General features: G+C 44.0%; 1 protein-coding gene across 11 annotated transcripts in view; it reads right to left on the bottom strand.

The window, feature by feature from the left end:
• The window catches only part of CEP112 (centrosomal protein 112), a 339,838-nt gene that overhangs the window by 264,955 nt on the left and 56,484 nt on the right, over positions 1-18,399 (bottom strand). For all 11 annotated transcript variants that reach the window (XR_003506951.1, XM_027519223.1, XM_027519224.1 and 8 more), the window contains 4 exons: positions 16,248-16,334; positions 13,705-13,804; positions 9,235-9,353; positions 6,974-7,117 (listed from right to left, as the gene is read on the bottom strand). Coding sequence is in view for 10 of the 11 variants with exons in the window: in XM_027519223.1 (XP_027375024.1) it covers positions 6,974-7,117; positions 9,235-9,353; positions 13,705-13,804; positions 16,248-16,334 (450 nt within the window). In the remaining variant the exon portion in view is untranslated. The remainder of the gene's footprint in view (positions 1-6,973; positions 7,118-9,234; positions 9,354-13,704; positions 13,805-16,247; positions 16,335-18,399) is intronic.

Below are 18,399 nucleotides of genomic sequence, written 5' to 3' on the forward strand. Positions count from 1 at the left end.
AATTTTTAAATTCAACTTTCATTAAAAATAGAAAGCAGTTTCTCTAACAGTAGCCTCTTGGCCCCAAAATATGACTTCAGTTTACACCCCAAATTTATAAAAATTAAAAATTCTAATGTGAAAGCTATTACTGTCTTAATTTTGTCTAATGAAAAATAACAGTGCAGGAAACACTGTCTGGGGAGGCCTTACACACAGCTGTGAGAAGGAGAGAAGCGAAAAGCAAAGGAGAAAAGGAAAGATGTAAGCATCTGAATGCAGAGTTCCAAAGAATAGCAAGAAGAGATAAGAAAGCCTTCCTCAGTGATCAACGCAAAGAAATAGAGGAAAACAACAGAATGGGAAAGGCTAGACATCTCTTCAAGAAAATTAGAGATACCAAGGAAACATTTCATGCAAAGATGGGCTCGATAAAGGACAGAAATGGTATGGACCTAACAGAAGTAGAAGATATTAAGAAGATGTGGCAAGAATACACAGAAGAACTGTACAAAAAAGACCTTCATGACCAAGATAATCACGATGGTGTGATCACTGACCTAGAGCCAGACATCCTGGAATGTGAAGTCAAGTGGGCCTTAGAAAGCATCACTATGAACAAAGCTAGTGGAGGTGATGGAATTCCAGTTGAACTACTCCAAATCCTGGAAGATGATGCTGTGAATGTGCTGACCTCAATATGCCAGTAAATTTGGAAAACTCAGCAGTGGCCACAGGACTGGAAAAGGTCAGTTTTCATTCCAATCCCTAAGAAAGGCAACACCAAAGAATGCTCAAACTACAGCATAATTGCACTCATCTCACACGCTAGTAAAGTTATGCTCAAAATTCTCCAAGCCAGGCTTCAGCAATACGTGAACCGTGAACTTCCAGATATTCAAGCTGGTTTTAGAAAAGGCAGAGGAACCGGAGATCAAATTGCCAACATTTGCTGGATCATGGAAAAAGCAAGAGAGTTCCAGAAAAACATCTATTTCTGCTTTCTTGACTATGCCAAAGCCTTGGACTGTGTGGATCACAATAAACTGTGGAAAATTCTGAAAGAGATGGGAATACCAGACCACCTGACCTGCCTCTTGAGAAACCTACATGCAGGTCAGGAAGCAACAGTTAGAACTGGACATGGAACACCAGACTGGTTCCAAATAGGAAAAGGAGTAGGTCAAGGCTGTATATTGTCACCCTGCTTATTTAACTTCTATGCAGAGTACATCATGAGAAACGCTGGGCTGGAAGAAGTACAAGCTGGAATCAAGATTGCTGTGAGAAATATCAAGAACCTCAGATACGCAGATGACACCACCTTTATGGCAGAAAGTGAAGAGGAACTAAAAAGCCTCTTGATGAAAGTGAAGGTGGAGAGTGTAAAAGTTGGCTTAAAGCTCAACATTCAGAAAACAAAGATCATGGCATCTGGCCCCATCACTTCATGGGAAATAGATGGGGAAACAGTGGAAACAGTGTCAGACTTTATTTTTGGGGCTCCAAAATCACTGCAGACGGTGATTGCAGCCATGAAATTAAAAGATGTTACTCTTTATGACCACCTAGATAGCATATTGAAAAGCAGAGACATTACTTTGCCAACATAGGTCCATCTAGTCAAGGCTATGGTTTTTCCAGTGGTCATGTATGGATGTGAGAGTTGGACTGTGAAGAAAGCTGAGCACCAAAGAATTGATGCTTTTGAACTGTGGTGTTGGAGAAGACTCTTGAGAGTCCCTTGGACTGCAAGGAGATCCAGCCAGTCCATTCTGAAGGAGATCAGCCCTGGGATTTCTCTGGAGGGAATGATGCTAAAGCTGAAACTCCAGTACTTTGGCCACCTCATGTGAAAAGTTGATTCATTGGAAAAGACTCTGATGCTGGGAAGGATTCGGGGCAGGAGGAGAAGGGGACGACAGAGGATGAGATGGCTGGATGGCATCACTGACTCGACGGACATGAGTCTGAGTGAACTCCAGGAGTTGGTGATGGACAGGGAGGCCTGGCATGCTGCGATTCATGGGGTCGAGAAGAGTCGGACACAACTGAGCGACTGAACTGAATTGAAACATTGTAGGCAATTAATATGTTTCATAAATTTCAACTCTACAATTACTTAATGTATTCACATTTGTGAAAATTTAGGAGGCTGAGATGACAAAATTGTTTTTCAGATACAAATTTGGCTTTTGTTCACGGCCGTGAATATCACCCTTGTGCTGATTCTCCAGAAAACAGACCCCTGATCTTGCTGAGGAGAGCTGGTCCATGTCGGGTGTCCCTGCCCCACCAGGGAGCAGCCCCTGCAGCGGCAGTGCTCGCCCTCCGCAGACCCCGAGACCAGCCGCCTGCCCCCGCACCACGTCCACGGCCCTGGTCCCAGCCCCCGCATGGTCCTTGGAGCCCACGGCTGTTCTCTGCACAGAGCAAGACAGACACGCTAGGAGCAACGTTCAGATGGAGCCGCTCTGATGTGCTCAATCCACTCAAATGCAGCAAGTCGCCAAACATTCAGGGAACCGCACGCTTCAGAACATGTGAATCTACAACATACTAATTCTAATCTTACACCATAAAGCTGTCTTTTTTTTTAAAGCATCAATCACAAGCTTTTCCCTGACCTGTGCCCTGACAAAGTCTCCTTCCACGTTGCTCTGCTCACAGGGCCCCGTCCCTGCTGCCGTCTGCTCTGCGCTGAACTGGGCTGGCGTGTCCCAGCTTTGGGACTTCTGCACTGGGTGTTCCTTCTGCCTGAAATTCCGGAAGATGGCGGAGCAACCCTAGGAGGTGAACGTGCAGGAAAGCGTGGCCCGAAGACGGTGCCCAAGTGAAGACTCAGACAGTTTCAAGCTTCAGCAAATATCTTTGATTTTTATGTGTTAAGTGTCACTCCCATGTGAGTATTTGGGGTATTATTTGAGCCCTTCGTGTTTTTCATTTTTCTTTAATTCCAAGAAATTAATTTACATTATTTCTTCAGGAAGATCTATCCTTCCTACTGCTTGGTATCCTTCTACGCCTCTGTCTCCTCGTATTCTCTTCCCAGCCTCTGCTCCTGGGATGCTTTTCGTTCTGATCTTGGTGGTGGTGGCTGTGGTTTAGTCGCTAAGTTGTGTCTGATTCTTGCAACTGTGTGGACTAGGAACCCACCAGGCTCCTCTGTCCCTGGGATTCTCCAGGCAAGAATCCTGGAGTGGGTTGCCGTTTCCTTCTCCAGGGGATCTTCCCAACCCAGGAATTGAACCCATGTCTCCTGCATTACAGGCAGATTCTTTACTGACTGAGCTACAAGGGAAGCCCATTCTGATCTTGCTGCTGCTGCTGCTGCTAAGTCACTTCAGTCGTGTCCGACTCTGTGCGACCCCAGAGACGGCAGCCAACCAGGCTCCTCCGTCCCTGGGATTCTCCAGGCAAGAACACTGGAGTGGGTTGCCATTTCCTTCTCCAATGCATGGAAGTGAAAAGTGAAAGCGAAGTCGCTCAGTCGTGTCCGACTCTTCGCGACCCCATGGACTGCAGCCTGCGGGGCTCCTCCGCCCATGGGATTTTCCAGGCAAGAACACTGGAGAGGGGTGCCATTTCTTTCTCCAATCCATGAAAGTGAAAAGTGAAAGTGAAGTCACTCAGTCGTGTCCGACTCCCAGCGACCCCATGGACTGCAGCCTACCAGGCTCCTCCATCCATGGGATTTTCCAGACAAGAGTAATGGAGTGGGGTGCCATTTCCTTCTCCAATTCTGATCTTCAGCTCAGTTCATGTCCGACTCTTTGCGACCGCATGAATCGCAGCACGCCAGGCCTCCCTGTCTATCACCAACTCCCAGAGTTCACCCAAATTCTTGTCCATCGAGTCAGTGATGCCATCCAGCCATCTCATCCTCTGTCATCCCTTTCACCTCCTGTCCCCAAATCCCTCCCAGCATCAGAGTCTTTTCCAATGAGTCAGCTTTTCACATAAGGTGGCCAAAGTACTGGAATTTCAGCTTTAGCATCAGTTCTTCCAAAGAACACCCAGGACTGATCTCCTTTAGAATGGATTGGTTGGATCTCCTTGCAGTCCAAGGGACTCTCAAGAGTCTTCTCCAACACCACAGTTCAAAACCATCAATTCTTCGGTGCTCAGCTTTCTTCACAGTCCAACTCTCACATCCATACATGACCACTGGAAAAACCATAGCCTTGACTAGATGGACCCTTGTTGGCAAAGTAATGTCTCTGCTTTTCAATATGCTATCTAGGTTGGTCATAACTTTCCTTCCAAGGAGTAAGCATCTTTTAATTTCATGGCTGCAATCACCATCTGCAGTGATTTTGGAGCCCCCAAAAATAAAGTCTGACACCGTTTCCACTGTTTTTCCATCTATTTGCCATGAAGTGATGGGGCCAGATGCCTTGATCTTTGTTTTCTGAATGTTGAGCTTTAAGCCAACTTTTTCACTCTCCTCTTTCACTTTCATCAAGAGGCTTTTTAGTTCCTCTTCACTTTCTGCCATAAGGGTGGTGTCATCTGCATATCTGAGGTTCTTGATATTTCTCCCGGCAATCCTGATTCCAGCTTGTGCTTCTTCCAGCCCAGCGTTTCTCATGATGTACTCTGCATATAAGTTAAATAAACAGGGTGACAATATACAGCCTTGACGTACTGCTTTTCCTTTAGGAACCAGTCTATTGTTCCATGTCCAGTTCTAACTGTTGCTTCCTGACCTGCATATAGGTTTCTCAAGAGGCAGGTCAGGTGGTCTGGTATTCCCATCTCTTGAAGAATTTTCCACAGGTTATTGTGATCCACAGTCAAAGGCTTTGGCATAGTCAATAAAGCAGAAATAGATGTTTTTCTGGAACTCTCTGATCTTACTCTTATTTAAATTTTTAGATTTCCTTCTGCTGTATTTATTGTACTGTTTCTAATTGTATCTATTACACTTTTATTTTGATTATTATTTTTCATATCCAGTAGTATCATTTGGAAATATTCTAAAATGGTCAGATGTTACAACCAAGGCTAGAAGAACTCCCTGGTGAACCAGCAGTTAGGACTCCGCCTCCCAGAGCGAGGGCCCGAGTTTGGTTCCTGGTCAGGGAAATAGACCCTACATGCTGTAACTAAGGCTCCTGCAATCTAAAGGTTTGGCACAGCCAAATATATAAAGTTTTAGAAGTTTTGTTATGGGACATTTCAAACATACACAAAAGGAGGAGGACTCGTATAATAAACCCACTATATTCTTCACCCCAATTCCTCATCTAGCTGGTTCCTAAACTGTCCAGCACTCTACCTGCTGAAGCCCCACCAGCATCCCCTCCTCCAGAGGTGACGGCGGGACAGGCCCCAGGCTCTGGAAGATCCACGTGGAACTGTCTGCTGCTTAGGTTCCTTCCAGGCCGACTCAGGGTTCTGTTTTCTTGACCCGGCTGCTCAGGGTCAGCCCACCCCTCGCCTGGCCCAACCCCAGGCTGTCACCGCTCTCCCCTCCTCCCTGCTGGTCACGCTGTGCCTCTGTGGGAGGGGACGGAGGTCCACATAGCGCTCGACCTGCTGTCTTCAAGCAAACGCCCACCAGCTTCCTGAACTGAGAACCTCCTTGTGTATACAGGTCTCCTGATGATTGTTCTTGTATGTTACAGCTGTCTATTGGGCACTTAGCACATAACTTAGTTTATGTATATTAATGTATTTAACATTCCCAGCAACATAGATACGCTTTACTCCTGCTGTTACCCTGCCTGACGGATGAGGACACTGACCAGCGGATGAGCTGGCACGGCACTCAAGCTACAAGGGAACTGGAATGGGAGCCCGAGACCTACAGCCCAGCTCCGCATCGCTGTGGATACCGTGTCCCATTCCTTCCGCCCTCTGAAACGGCCCTTCAGCTAGTCTGGGGTCTCCAAGACACGCCTAGGTAACAGACTCTGGCTCAGCCTCCACAGCTTTAAATCCAAGGAGGCACTCTGGACAAGCCAGCTGACCAAGGGGGCTGACTGGCCAGGGACCCTGCTCGTGCTGAGGATTCAGGGTCTACACGCCATGAGGTCAGATCACGTATCAGGAACAAGGAGGACGAGGTGCACCTACCTCAGACGTGAGGCCCCGGGTCCAGGTGCCCCTCAGCCCACCTTCCCCAGGCTTCCGTATTTCAGGAAGGCAGCTGAGCCTCTCAAGGGCGGAAGACCCACCTCTGCAAGCAGAGACTCAGCGAGGGGCTCTGGGGCCCTCCATCATCCCTAGGAAGACACGCCTGGTCACCTGCTGTGTACTCTGGTGGTGCCCCTCTGAATCCTCAGGAAAGGGACTCGGGTCCCCCACGGGCATCTGTGTCTGCTCCCTCACAAAACAGAGCGACTAAGAAAGTCTGCCTTCTGCTGGCCACACTGCTCCACCTCCTGATCTGACTGTCTCCCCACAGGCATTACAGCCACACTCTCCACCTCCTGACCTGACTGTCTTCCCTTGGGCATTACAGCCACAATGCTCCACCTCCTGACTTGACTGTCTTAAAATGGGCATTACAGCCACATTCTCCACCTCCTGATCTGACTGTCTTCCTTTGGGCATTACAGCCACACTGGTCCACCTCCTGATCTGACTGTCTTCCCACAGGCATTACACATTTCTAGAAAAACAATCACCTCTTCAGTCAGAAAGACTGAAACAAATAAATAAAACAGAAAGTAAAAAAGTAAAGAAATTATCTCTAGGGTCAAAGTCAGTGGAGAAAAAAACAAAAAAACAAGAAGAAAGTTTTATAAATGTTTGCAGGGGTAAAAAAAAAAAAAAAGAAGTGATAACAATCGACCCCAAGGGAAATCCTGCGGCCACTGAAGAGGCCACACACTGCCACGTGTGAGCCTGTGTCGGGAAGGAAGGTGAGGGGTTTTTGCTCCACAGCACGCTTGCCGTGCACTGCACACTCTGGAAGCAGGGAAGCATGAGGACAGGAGGTGAAGAGGACAGTTCATAAGGACATGGCAAGGAGAAGCAGACGTACCGTGGACCGCGTCTGTGCCACGTATTCACCCTCCATTTTGTTCAGCCGCACGTTGGTGTCCTCGAGCAATTCTTGAATATTTTCAGTGTGTCGCTTTTGAAGTTCAAACTTTTCCTTTTCCATTTCTGCTACAGCGTTGTGGAGCTACAGAGGGGAAGAATTGACTCTTTCACTACTATTACAGAATGGACTATTTTGTAATTCAGAAAAAAGGTTTTCCTGTATTTCTCTATTTATTTATATGGTGACCTGAACAACAAAAGATATAAAATATTCGAAGTAAAGATTCATGTAAAGAGCATGATTAAGAAACAATTTTTTGTTTACTTTCCTCAATTGAAAATTTTATTGGATAAACAAATATTAAAGGGAATTATCCACCTCTGGCAGAAATAGTAAATAAATCAGATAACAGAATGCATCAGGTAAACAGCACCAGGATTAGCCTGATACCAGAAAACAAAGGTGTTTACAATATTGTTATCAATTAGGATTGCTATCTCACAGTATTTTCATCTTATTTGCATGAAATCTTGCACAAGAGTAATGTTCAAAATGGTTTATCCTTCACCCTGACTCCCACTAAGAAACTATTTTTATCCGCTCCATAAACTACACTAAGCAGACACAAAGGTGGCCGGTGTAAACCAAGGCGAGCTCTCGGGAGGCTGCACACCCCACGTCTCTGTGCACACTGGCCGCCTTGATGAGGCCTGTGAACACATGCCGAAGTGGGCGAGACGCTGGAACATGGACGCAGCAAGGGAAGGAAGCCACTTCTCAATGAGCAGCCTCTCAGGGAGTGGAAAACCCAGGCGGCAAGCCTCGCGGGCACTGTCCACCAGTCTTCACAGGCGGGGAATGCGGACTCCAGTTCCTGCCATCCACCTGTCCTCGCGGGTGGGGATGTGGAATCTAGTTCCTGTCCTCTGCACCCAGCCCAGGCTCACAGATCTGAAGCCTAATTGAGCTCGGAATTACTAGGAATAGTTACTCCAGTGTCTGGCATTTATATTTAATCAAGTTAAAATAAGTTATAATTTATATAGTTTTACAGATACTTTTGAGTGTTTTCCAATAACTGCTGGCCTGGTTTTAAGAGGACAGTGTCTTGAGTGAAGTGTTAAATACTGAAATGTGTGCTTGCAGCAGCCAGAGAAAAGACATGCCAACTTTACAGAAAAGGTAAAAGCACATACATGGACACGACCCTGGAAGAGCACTCCGTCTGCCCTCTGGACAGGGGCCCTCCTCACACAGCCCTGGAGCCACGGCCCCAGGACACAGCCGCCCAGCTTCAGCTCCAACCACCCCGCAGGGCCCAGGAAAATGCTCGAACCCGACCCACTGGGAGACGGTCAGCAGGAAGAGTTCACCGAAGACCTTCACAGCCGACTTACTCAAAACAAGTAACGTGTTTCACTTCTTGTGAGTACATATTGTAATTTCAACCAATGGTGAAGAGCTCCTAAATGGAAGTACTGAGTGCCTGCGTGTGTGTTCAGTCCTGTCTGCCTCTCTGCAACCCCATGGACTGCAGCCCGCAGGCTCCTCTGTCCATGGGATTCTCCAGGCAAGAACACTGGAGGGGGCTGCCATACCCTCCTCCAGGGGATCTTCCCAACCCAGGGATCGAACCCACATCTCCTGCATTGCAGGCAGCTTCTTCATCGCTGAGCCACAGGGAAGCCCAAAAGTAGTTACTATGTGTGACTACGTAAGACTTTTATGAAACATTATAAGTATTTTTTACATTACTCGTGGCTCTGCTAAATTTAATGAAAATGTTTTTCTTAATTAAATGCTCCTCCAAGAATAATCCATCCACAACTGATTTTGTATACTCCAAAAACAAGTCTATACTACAACTACTGTGTCATCTGAGACTTCAGAAAAGAACGATCCAGGGGCTTACATCCAAAATTTGAACAATTTAACTCCCCCAAATTATCCTGCTATTATATCCCTATGAATTCTGCTTACAGTCTATTAGCTCTGACAAAAATTCAGAGCCTTAATTAAATCCAAGAATTGTTACAAGTAACTTTTCTAAATGAAAACTAGCTTATAAACCAGTAAGCTCCCAGAAGAGTACACCAAAGCGCGACAGCTATTTCTAGACAGCCCAGAACACTGTTACTCTTATTCTTTCACACTCCTCTTTGTGTTTCGTGAACACCCACTCTTTTATGATTACGTAGGTTACGTTAAAGTATACTCCTTTATATTTTTCCATCACTATTTTATTTTTTGTAGCTTACCTTTTTCTCCCAGTCATTATTCAGAGATTCTGTACTCTGCTCGCATATCTTTTTTAACTCTGCAATCTGGTTGTCTTTGGTCTCTCTGATAACCTGACCTTCACGGACGAGGGTCTGAACTGTCAAAAATGACGAAAACGTAATTAAACCCATTCTAGCTGCCACATAAGAGTCCAGTGACAGAAAGCAGAGTGCACCAGTTAACAGACCATCCCATCTCCTGCCGGCCTCCTCTGCTCTCCCCTAAAACCTCTCTTCCTCCCTCCTCTTTTCCATGTCCACCTGCGCAGCCACGGTGGAACCCTCGCCGCTCACCCGCAGACAACGTGCACGGCGTGCCGGCCTCTGCAGCTCTCCTGCGGGGTGCCCGCCGCTGCTCTGCAGAGGCCCTTTCCCCGTGCAGATGCTGTGCCACGACCCCCAGACTATAACTCCCAGTTCCCCTCCCACAAGACAGAGACCCAAAGCCTCTGGCATGGGAAACAGCTCCTCAGATCTGACTACCTTCCGGCCGTATCTTCAGCCACGTCCATGTGTTTAAACTCATAAACACACCAACCTATCTGTAAATCCACGTCCTTTCATTCTCTTGCCCAGATGCGCCCACCTATCCACCTGGAGTGCCCTCCTCCCCTGCTGAAATACTATGCTCAAATCAGTCTCAGGTCAAGTCACACCTCCTTTAGGAACCAACCAGTCTCCTACTCTTGCAGGGGCAGAACTGCACTCCTCTCTAGGCCCAGGGAACCTCCTAGATTTCTACATAAGTCCCCTATTACATTGCATGCTATAACAGTTTATTTGCTTCTTCACTGAGGAGAAAGATATTTCAACTTTTAACTACAGAGCAAAAGACTGGCACTCAGGCAAGTACCCCAAAGGTGGTGTGCTAAACCCACAGACAAAGGAACCTACCGCTCCAATCTGCCGCCTCTCCTGGGTGTATTAAGTTACTGGGACTGAAGCAAAACATGCTCTAAATTACATAAAACATATCCCTCATACAGCATTCAAATTTCTATCTTCTTTTTAAAGTGATTTAAACTGTCATTGATTCGAGTGAAAACTGTTCAACATATTCATGTCATCCGGATACAAAATAAATTCAGTTGTGTATTTGCTTGAAAGTAGTATTTTCTTAGCTTCCTTAATATGTTCTTATTCACTTACTGGAAGAGAGGAAAATTTTCATAAACATTTACATAGTAATTTCTTTCACTTTTATATCTCAATGATGCAGCACTGGTGAGAAGGAGAAGAGTCCAAGTTAACCTGATATTGTTGTTCAGTCGCTCAGACGTGTCCGACTCTTTGTGACGCCATGGACCGCAGCACGCCAGGCTCCCCTGTCCTTCACTTTCTCCCGGAGCTTGCTCAAACTCATGTCCATTGAGTCAGTGATGCCATTCAGCCATCTCAACCTCGGCTGCATTCCCCTTCTGCCCTCAACCTTTTCCAGCCTCAGGGTCTTTTCCAGTGAGTCTGTTCTTCACATCAGGTGGCCAAATTATTGGAGCTTCAGCTCCAGTCCTTCCAATGAATTCCAATAAAAAAGGGTTTTTAAGTGTAAGTCACTCAGTTGTGTCTGACTCTTTGTGACCCCATGGAGTGTAGCCCTCGAGGCTCCTCTGTCCATGGAACTCTCCTGGCACTGGAGTGGGTAGCTGTTCCCTTCTCCAGGGGATCTTCCCAATCCAGGGATCGAACCCAGGTCTCCTGCATTGCAGGTGGATTCTTTACTGTCTAAGCCACCAGGATTCAGGGTTGATTTCCTTCAGGACTATTTGGTCTCCTTACAGTCCAGAAGACTCTTCTCCAGCACCACGATTCAAAAGCATCAATTCTTTGGCGTTCAGCCTTCTTTATGGTGCAACTCTCACATCTGTACATGACTACTGGAAAAACCACAGCCTTGACTATAAGGACCTTTGTTGGCAAAATGATGTTTCTGCTTTTCAATACACTGTCTAGATTTATCATAGCTTTATTTCCAAGGAGCAAGTGTCTTTTAATTTTGTGGCTGCAATCACCATCTGCAGTGATTTTGGAGCCCCCCAAAATAAAATCTGTCACTATTTCCACGTTTTCCCCTTCTATTTGCCATGGAGTGATGGGACCAGATGCCATGATCTTATCGTTTTTTGAATGTTAAGTTTTAAGCCAGCTTTCTCACTCTCTTCTCTCACCCTCATCAACAGACTCTTTAGTTCCTCTTTGCTTTCTGCCATCAGGGTGGTATCATCTGAATATCTGAGGTTGTTGATATTTCTTCCAGCAATCTTGATTCCAGCTTGTGAAGTCACTGAGCCCAGCGTTTCGCATGATGTACTCTGCATACAAGTTAAATAAGCAGGGGGACAATATATACCCTTGTCGTACTCCTTTCCCAATTTTGAACCAGCCCATTGTTTCCTGTCTGGTTCTAACTGTTGCTTCTTAACCACCATACAGGTTTCTAGGGAGACAGGAAAGGCGGTCTGGTACTCCCATCTCTTTAAGATTCCCACAGTTTGTTGTGATCTGCACAAAGGCTTTAGCATAGTCAGTGAAGCAGAAGTAGATGTTTTTTCTGGAATTTCCTTGCTTTTTCTGTGACCTAATGGATGTTGGCAATTCGATCTCTGGTTCCTCTGCCTTTTTTCAACCCAGCTTGTACATCTGGAAGTTCTTGGTTTACGTACTACTGAAGCCTAGCTTGACGGATTTTGAACACAGCCTTGCCAGCACGTGAAATGAGCGCCAACTGTATGGCAGTTTGAACATTCTTTGAGTGTTTAAAGTGCCTGGTTTGAATCAGAGTAAAAACAAAAACCTAGAAATAGATTTTAAATATGTGTAGCCACTGATGTTTGGAGTGGTTCCATGACAAGACTCTCCACTTTCTTCTTACTCTTCACTGACATCGGATCATTCACAAATCCAGCAGAGTTTCTTTTTCAGGTTCACTCTCCCCACTCCCACTGCTATTACTGAGATATTCTGGGTCCTCATCATCTTACACATGACATTATGGAGGCACAGCGGCCTTGAGTTGAGGAGACTTTATATACATTACATCTCCAATTGCACCGCTTTATGAGTAAGAGGCATGCAACTGGGCCATAGCAGATGCTAAAGGGCAGGTTTCCTAAGAAGGAAGATCTCTCCCCTCCTCTCCTCTCTCTCTCCCCCTCCCTCTCCTCTCTCTCTCCCCCTCCCTCTCCTCTCTCTCTCCCCCTCCCTCTCCTCTCTCTCTCCCCCTCCCTCTCCTCCCACTCTCTCCCCCCTCCCTCCCCCTCCCTCCCTCTCCCCCTCCCTCCCCCTCCCTCTCTCTCCCCCTCCCTCTCTCTCCCCCTCCCTCTCTCTCCCCCTCCCTCTCCTCTCTCTCCCCCTCCCTCCCCATCCCTCTCCTCTGTATCTCCTCCTCCCTCTCCTCTCTCTCCCCCTCCTTCTCCTCTCTCTCCCCCTCCCTCTCCTCTATCTCTCCCCTTTCTCCTCTCTCCCTCCCTCCCTCTCCTCTCTCTCCCCCTCCCTCTCTCTCTCCCTCTTTCTCTCTCTTTCTCCCTCCTCTGCTCCATTCTGCCTCTATTATAACAGACTGGGAATCAGCTTCACCATATTACCAGGCTGTTCCACCGAAAACATGCAGCCCTAAAACTCACCTCTCAAAAAACATTCCCTGACTCTCCAGCAGCTACAGGATAAACTTAAAATTTCTAAATCTGAAATTCAAGGTCATGCTTATATGACGCCAAGTCACCTATCTTAGTCTTTGTCAGTCTCTCTCTTAACATGAGGATCTCCACTCTAGACAAATGTTTTGCATCATCCTTCCCACAGTTTACGAACATCAGCATTCCCACCCCAGTGCCTGGAACTCTCCTCTGCAACTAACTAAATCTTACAAAACTTTTAAAGTTCTTTCCCCCTCCCCAAATATTTCCAACACTCTCCTTAAGACTGTCCACTACATTTCAATGCTTTGACCTACAGTCATAATTAACTTAACACTGGATTTCCTGTTTTCTTTTCCTTCATAATGAAAGTATAAATGAGGAATACTTTTTAAATGTTCCGTCCATCACAATATAGCATATATTATAAAGCATAAAGTAGACATTTAATGGAATGAATTTTTATTAGACCAAGATGAATAATTACTCTAGACTCTTGTGAAAGCCAGTAAGTTCTATTCTAAGACTGACCTATGGTCATTCCAGTCCAATGACGAGAGAGAGGATTAAGAAAGAGTAACAGTTACAGACTCTTCTAAACCTTTAATCAAACCAACCACCATTGCTACCAAACACACACACACACACACACACAGGTTTTTCTTAAGTCATACAGAAGTTCACATCAGCACATCAACAAAGGAAACCCATACAAACCTTCCTATCTCATACTACAGTCAGAAATAAAACTGTCCTTTATAGAAGCACTAAAGTAGAAATGTTATTAAAGGATATATGTAACAATATACAACATCACCTTTCTTCTCAAGTTTTCTAATCGTCTCTTCAGTTTCATTTTGTTTCTTTTTGTATAAAGTTTTCATTTCTTCTATTTCATTATTCTTTCTTTCTAAAATCTGCAAACGAATTTAAAATATTTTAGTACACTACATCATTTTATGTATGGAACACATGATTTTTAAAAAAGAGCACAATATTCTTTTAAGTCTATCTCAGCTAATCCTGATTAGCTGATTTTGTTATATATAACAAAAGCGATGTTATATATAACAACCCGCCAAAATCATATTTCAATGCATTGACAAAACATTAAATACACTATAATAATTGATTACTGAAAGAAATATGCTGTTTTGAATTTTCATGTACTAATCCTTAAGGGGATTGTAAATACTAGATTAGCTGATTCTCTAAAATATGACTCACAGATGACGCTGTCACCAGGCTGCAGAGAGAAGCAGCGGAAGCCTGAGCCACTGACACAGTGCAATCCCCTCCCAGCACCGGGCAGGTGCCTGCAGACAAGCACAGCCTGAACCCCCACAGGGTCCTTCTGCCACTTCCACACACAATAGCAAGCACGCCCAGACACACGGGAACGTGGGGTGCAACGACTTCTTCCACACACAATAGCAAGCACGCCCAGACACACGGGAACGTGGGGTGCAAAAGACTTCTTTTACATTCAGTTCTGCTCTTGGGAATCAAAAAAGTCAGCTCAAAGTATGTCCAAAATTGTATGAGTATTTTACGTCATTAATTTATACTCTCAGAAGTTTTTAAATGGATCATTAAATACTTTAAAAAATACCCAATACTTTAAAAAAAAAATTGGAGAAAAACCAAGTATAGGAAAGTTACCAAGCAGGGTAAAGAAATGTCTAACCAAGGGGGAAAGGAAAACCAAAGTGAAGCAGAAGTACGAATATCCACTTTTCTTATGGTTGCGGTATATTCCTATACACGCAAATTCAATTTTTGAAAACAGGTTATCAGCATGTCTAACCAAGTTTTTCTTGTATTACCAGCATCTTACTTTACCTTTCATTGCTTTGGTCCCACCTCTAAGAACAACTGATAAATAAGTAAAGGAGCCAGTTTGAGCTCCATGTCCATAAAGAAGCAGAACAGGAAAAGAATGTGTGCAAAGAGATAACCACTTTCAATGTTATTCCTCCCCAATTCCTAACACGTAGAAAATGCCATACATGCAACAAACTGATGAATATACTTTCCAAACCTGGCATGAGGTCAACGAGCTTATTTATATTTTACCTGGCGTTTCAAACTAGTTGTGCTGCTTTCGTTTTTCATGAAGACTTTATTTTAAAAGAGAAATTCCTGGAAAGGATTCTACTATTCAATGTTTTTCTTAGAACAGAGCTTTGCAACGGACATACCAAAAAGCCTATTTCAAACTCTATTACCATGATTTTTCCAAATATATTTCTATATTTATTTATATTACACATCAATATTTTAAAATTTCAATTTAGACGTGTATTATGCTCTATTGAAATTACAGAATTATATTACTGAATCTCTAACATATTTATGATAGAAAACTGCTTTGATCTAACCGTTTATACTTAGGTAAAATTCTAGTAAGAACATAAAGTAATATTTGCCTTTAAAGTCTGAAAGGAAAAGAGGAAAGTCAAGGAAAAGGATTCAATAGTTTTTCTCTAATTTTCAATCAGTGGTTTCCCTCTTGTTGCTTTGCAAGAAGGTGAGCCCAGTACACGCCTGACTAAACCACGACTACATTTCCAGCTTTTAGGAACGCAGGGTAGGGCAGGAAGAAAGCAGGTTACGAGACGCTCTGGCCTCCACTCCCTCCCTCCAGCTCTGGCACTTCACTCTGGGGAGCAGCATCCCCCAGGCTTAGTTTTGAAACAGACAATGCCAAGTTTCTATCTGGATCAATTCTCATGAGTTTCAAATTCATATATTAAAATTATACTTCTATATCACTACATTTTTAAAAGCAGTACTAAAAATAGTTACACAATTATAAGGTATAATAACTATAGATTGATGACTTTTGCTGTGCCCATTAAGAAGAAAAAGTATACTTTAAAGTACAAATTGAAATACTGGAAGGCATACATCCCAACGAGCCACTGAAAGAAAGCCAGCACTGGCCTCACAGTGCGTGCAGTCTACACCAAAGAGAACTAAGTTCAGGATTTCTTTTTAAATTAGAAAGGAAACTGCAATTGCCAGAAGACTGAAAGGATATTAGACCAAAACAAACTCTAGTATTTACAGCTGATGTTTCATTTCAACTGTAATGAAAAGCAGTGACAGAAGGTAAAGGGCTGTAAGAAGAAATAAAGGAGAACTTGAAGATCATGTAAACTATAAGGTCTCACATAAATACATTTGTTTAGCAAATGAAGTTTAAAGATCAGCTTTGCTAGGATACTAATTTAGCAAGTCCCATTTATATGTTAGACTCTCATAAGCATATAAATATAATAAGTGGATGGATGGTCATGAGACCTAGAATATTTCAAATACTCAATCCTAAAAAAATAATAAACGTACACACCCTACCTTCTGAACATCAGCGTCGTGTTTCTGCTGCAATTTAAGTTTCTCTTCGTGATATTTAGCTTCCATCAGCTTTGTTTTCATGTCCAACTTCAAGGAAAATATTTTAAAGATGTTATTAATTTACTTTTCCATTTTTCAAAAGTACACAATTAAATTAAAATAAACTCCTGTATGAAAGAGATCACCTTACAGTCACGAGTCCAGCAATCACACTGCACACACTCATACACTGGGTATACTCTGTGCTCACCTCCAAGTTGATTAAAAGTCTTCTGAACAAACATCACTCTACAGGCTAAGGAACAGATACTCAGCCCACGCCACTGCCCTGAAAGGGTCACTGTGAAGTGATATTTTGCCAAATCCACTTGGTATTGTGTGGCACAGGCCAGGAGGGTCCCCGACATCTGTTCCTCTCTTCTTCCCTTGGGGCCCCACTAATGCCACCACCTGGGCTGGGTGGGGGGCTGATGGGGCAGACGGGACGCAGGCAACTGCGACGGACATGTTTTCTCAGAAGTGGCTTTCCCTCCACCCTCTTTCTTTCTGCAGGATGAGTAACCAAGACCTCAGGTGCAGAGACTGAAGCTGTGAGTTGAGGACGGACAGGCTGCCCACCAGCCGGGTCCCCCACGACATGGCAGAGCAGCACACTGCCCATGCGCCCCACACTGCTGTAGGAATGCTAAGTGGACTCTCTTCTCTAAACTGCTACACCCTCAGCAATATATAACTTTTTATTATGAATGTTTGTATTATGAAAACAAAAATACGTATTTTCTACACCTTGTCTTTCTCTCTGAACAATATCTCATGGAAATCCCTCTAAAAACATTTGCTCTAGTTCTTATTCATTTTTTAAATAGTTACCAACTATTCCTTCATGAGCAGAAAATAAAATCCGTTCAACTACACTCTTAATGCGTAGTCACTTTCTTTTCAGTCTCCACTACAAACAACATGGCCAAGCATTCTCCTGTATGCACCCAGCACACTTGGATTTTGCTTTCTACAGGGTGGGTTCTCAAAAGACGTGGCAACGAATCAGATTATCTAGATATATTGTGCCCTCTATTAAAGGCAAATTCACACTTTTGTGGGAAGGACAGACATCTCACTACGATCCTCATGTGCATTTCCCTGAAAACCACTGCCTGTCGGCCCCTCGTCACACGCTTCGGTCAGTTCAGTTCCGTCCCTCTGTCGTGTCCAACTCTTTGCGACCCCATGGACTGCAGCACGCCAGGCCTCCCTGTCCATCACCAACTCTTGGAGCTCGCTCAAACTCATGTCCATTGAGTAGGTGATGCCATCCAACCATCTCATCCACCATCTTCCCCTTTTCCTGTGCCTTCAATCTTTCCCAGCATCAGGGTCTTTTCCAATGAGTCAGTTCTTTGCATCCGACGGCCAAAGTACTGAAGTTCCAGCTTCAGCATCAGTCCTTCCAATGAACATTCAGGATATAAATATGTCACACGTTTGGGGCCTTCTGAATCCGGTCTTCTATGAAGGCCCTTTCACAATTTCATCCACATTCCTGTCTGTGGTCAGTAAAGCCTGGCATGCAGTTTTATTTATTCTGAATTAGTTTAAGGCGTGTATATACATTCACAGCCCGTCTCTAATATTTTCCCCAAATTGATTGTTTTTCAATTGATTTTCTTATATATATATATATATTTACCTTACAGATTCTTTATGTCACTTGAGTCAAATATTTCTATCATTTCTTTTATTCATTCTGAGTTTGGAAAAGTTTTTGGGTAAGAAAGACCTGATGGAAAAGTTTTTGGGTAAGAAAGACCTGATGTAAAAATTTTTGTTGTTTTGAAACTTTTTGTCTGGGTGTTTATAGGTTAGGTTTTAGGTACATCCAGAATTTTTGTTTTTTTATTATTGTTTTATTATTATTGTTTATTATTATTGTTGTTTTATTATTTTTGTTTTTAGAGGAAAGGACCCAATTTTATTTTCTTTCAAGTAACTGAAAGGTTGTACCAGCATCATTCATTAAATAAGTCTTTTCTCAACATATTGACAATGAACTTTGTCACTGTTTTTATTTTTAAGGGGATTTAATTTTTTTCTTGAAATGTTCTTGGTTCTAACTGTGTTGTGTTTGCCTCATAAAAGCAGTTGAAAAGAGTAT

The sequence above is a fragment of the Bos indicus x Bos taurus genome, chromosome 19 (assembly GCF_003369695.1).
Source record: "Bos indicus x Bos taurus breed Angus x Brahman F1 hybrid chromosome 19, Bos_hybrid_MaternalHap_v2.0, whole genome shotgun sequence".
Lineage (NCBI taxonomy): Eukaryota > Metazoa > Chordata > Mammalia > Artiodactyla > Bovidae > Bos > Bos indicus x Bos taurus.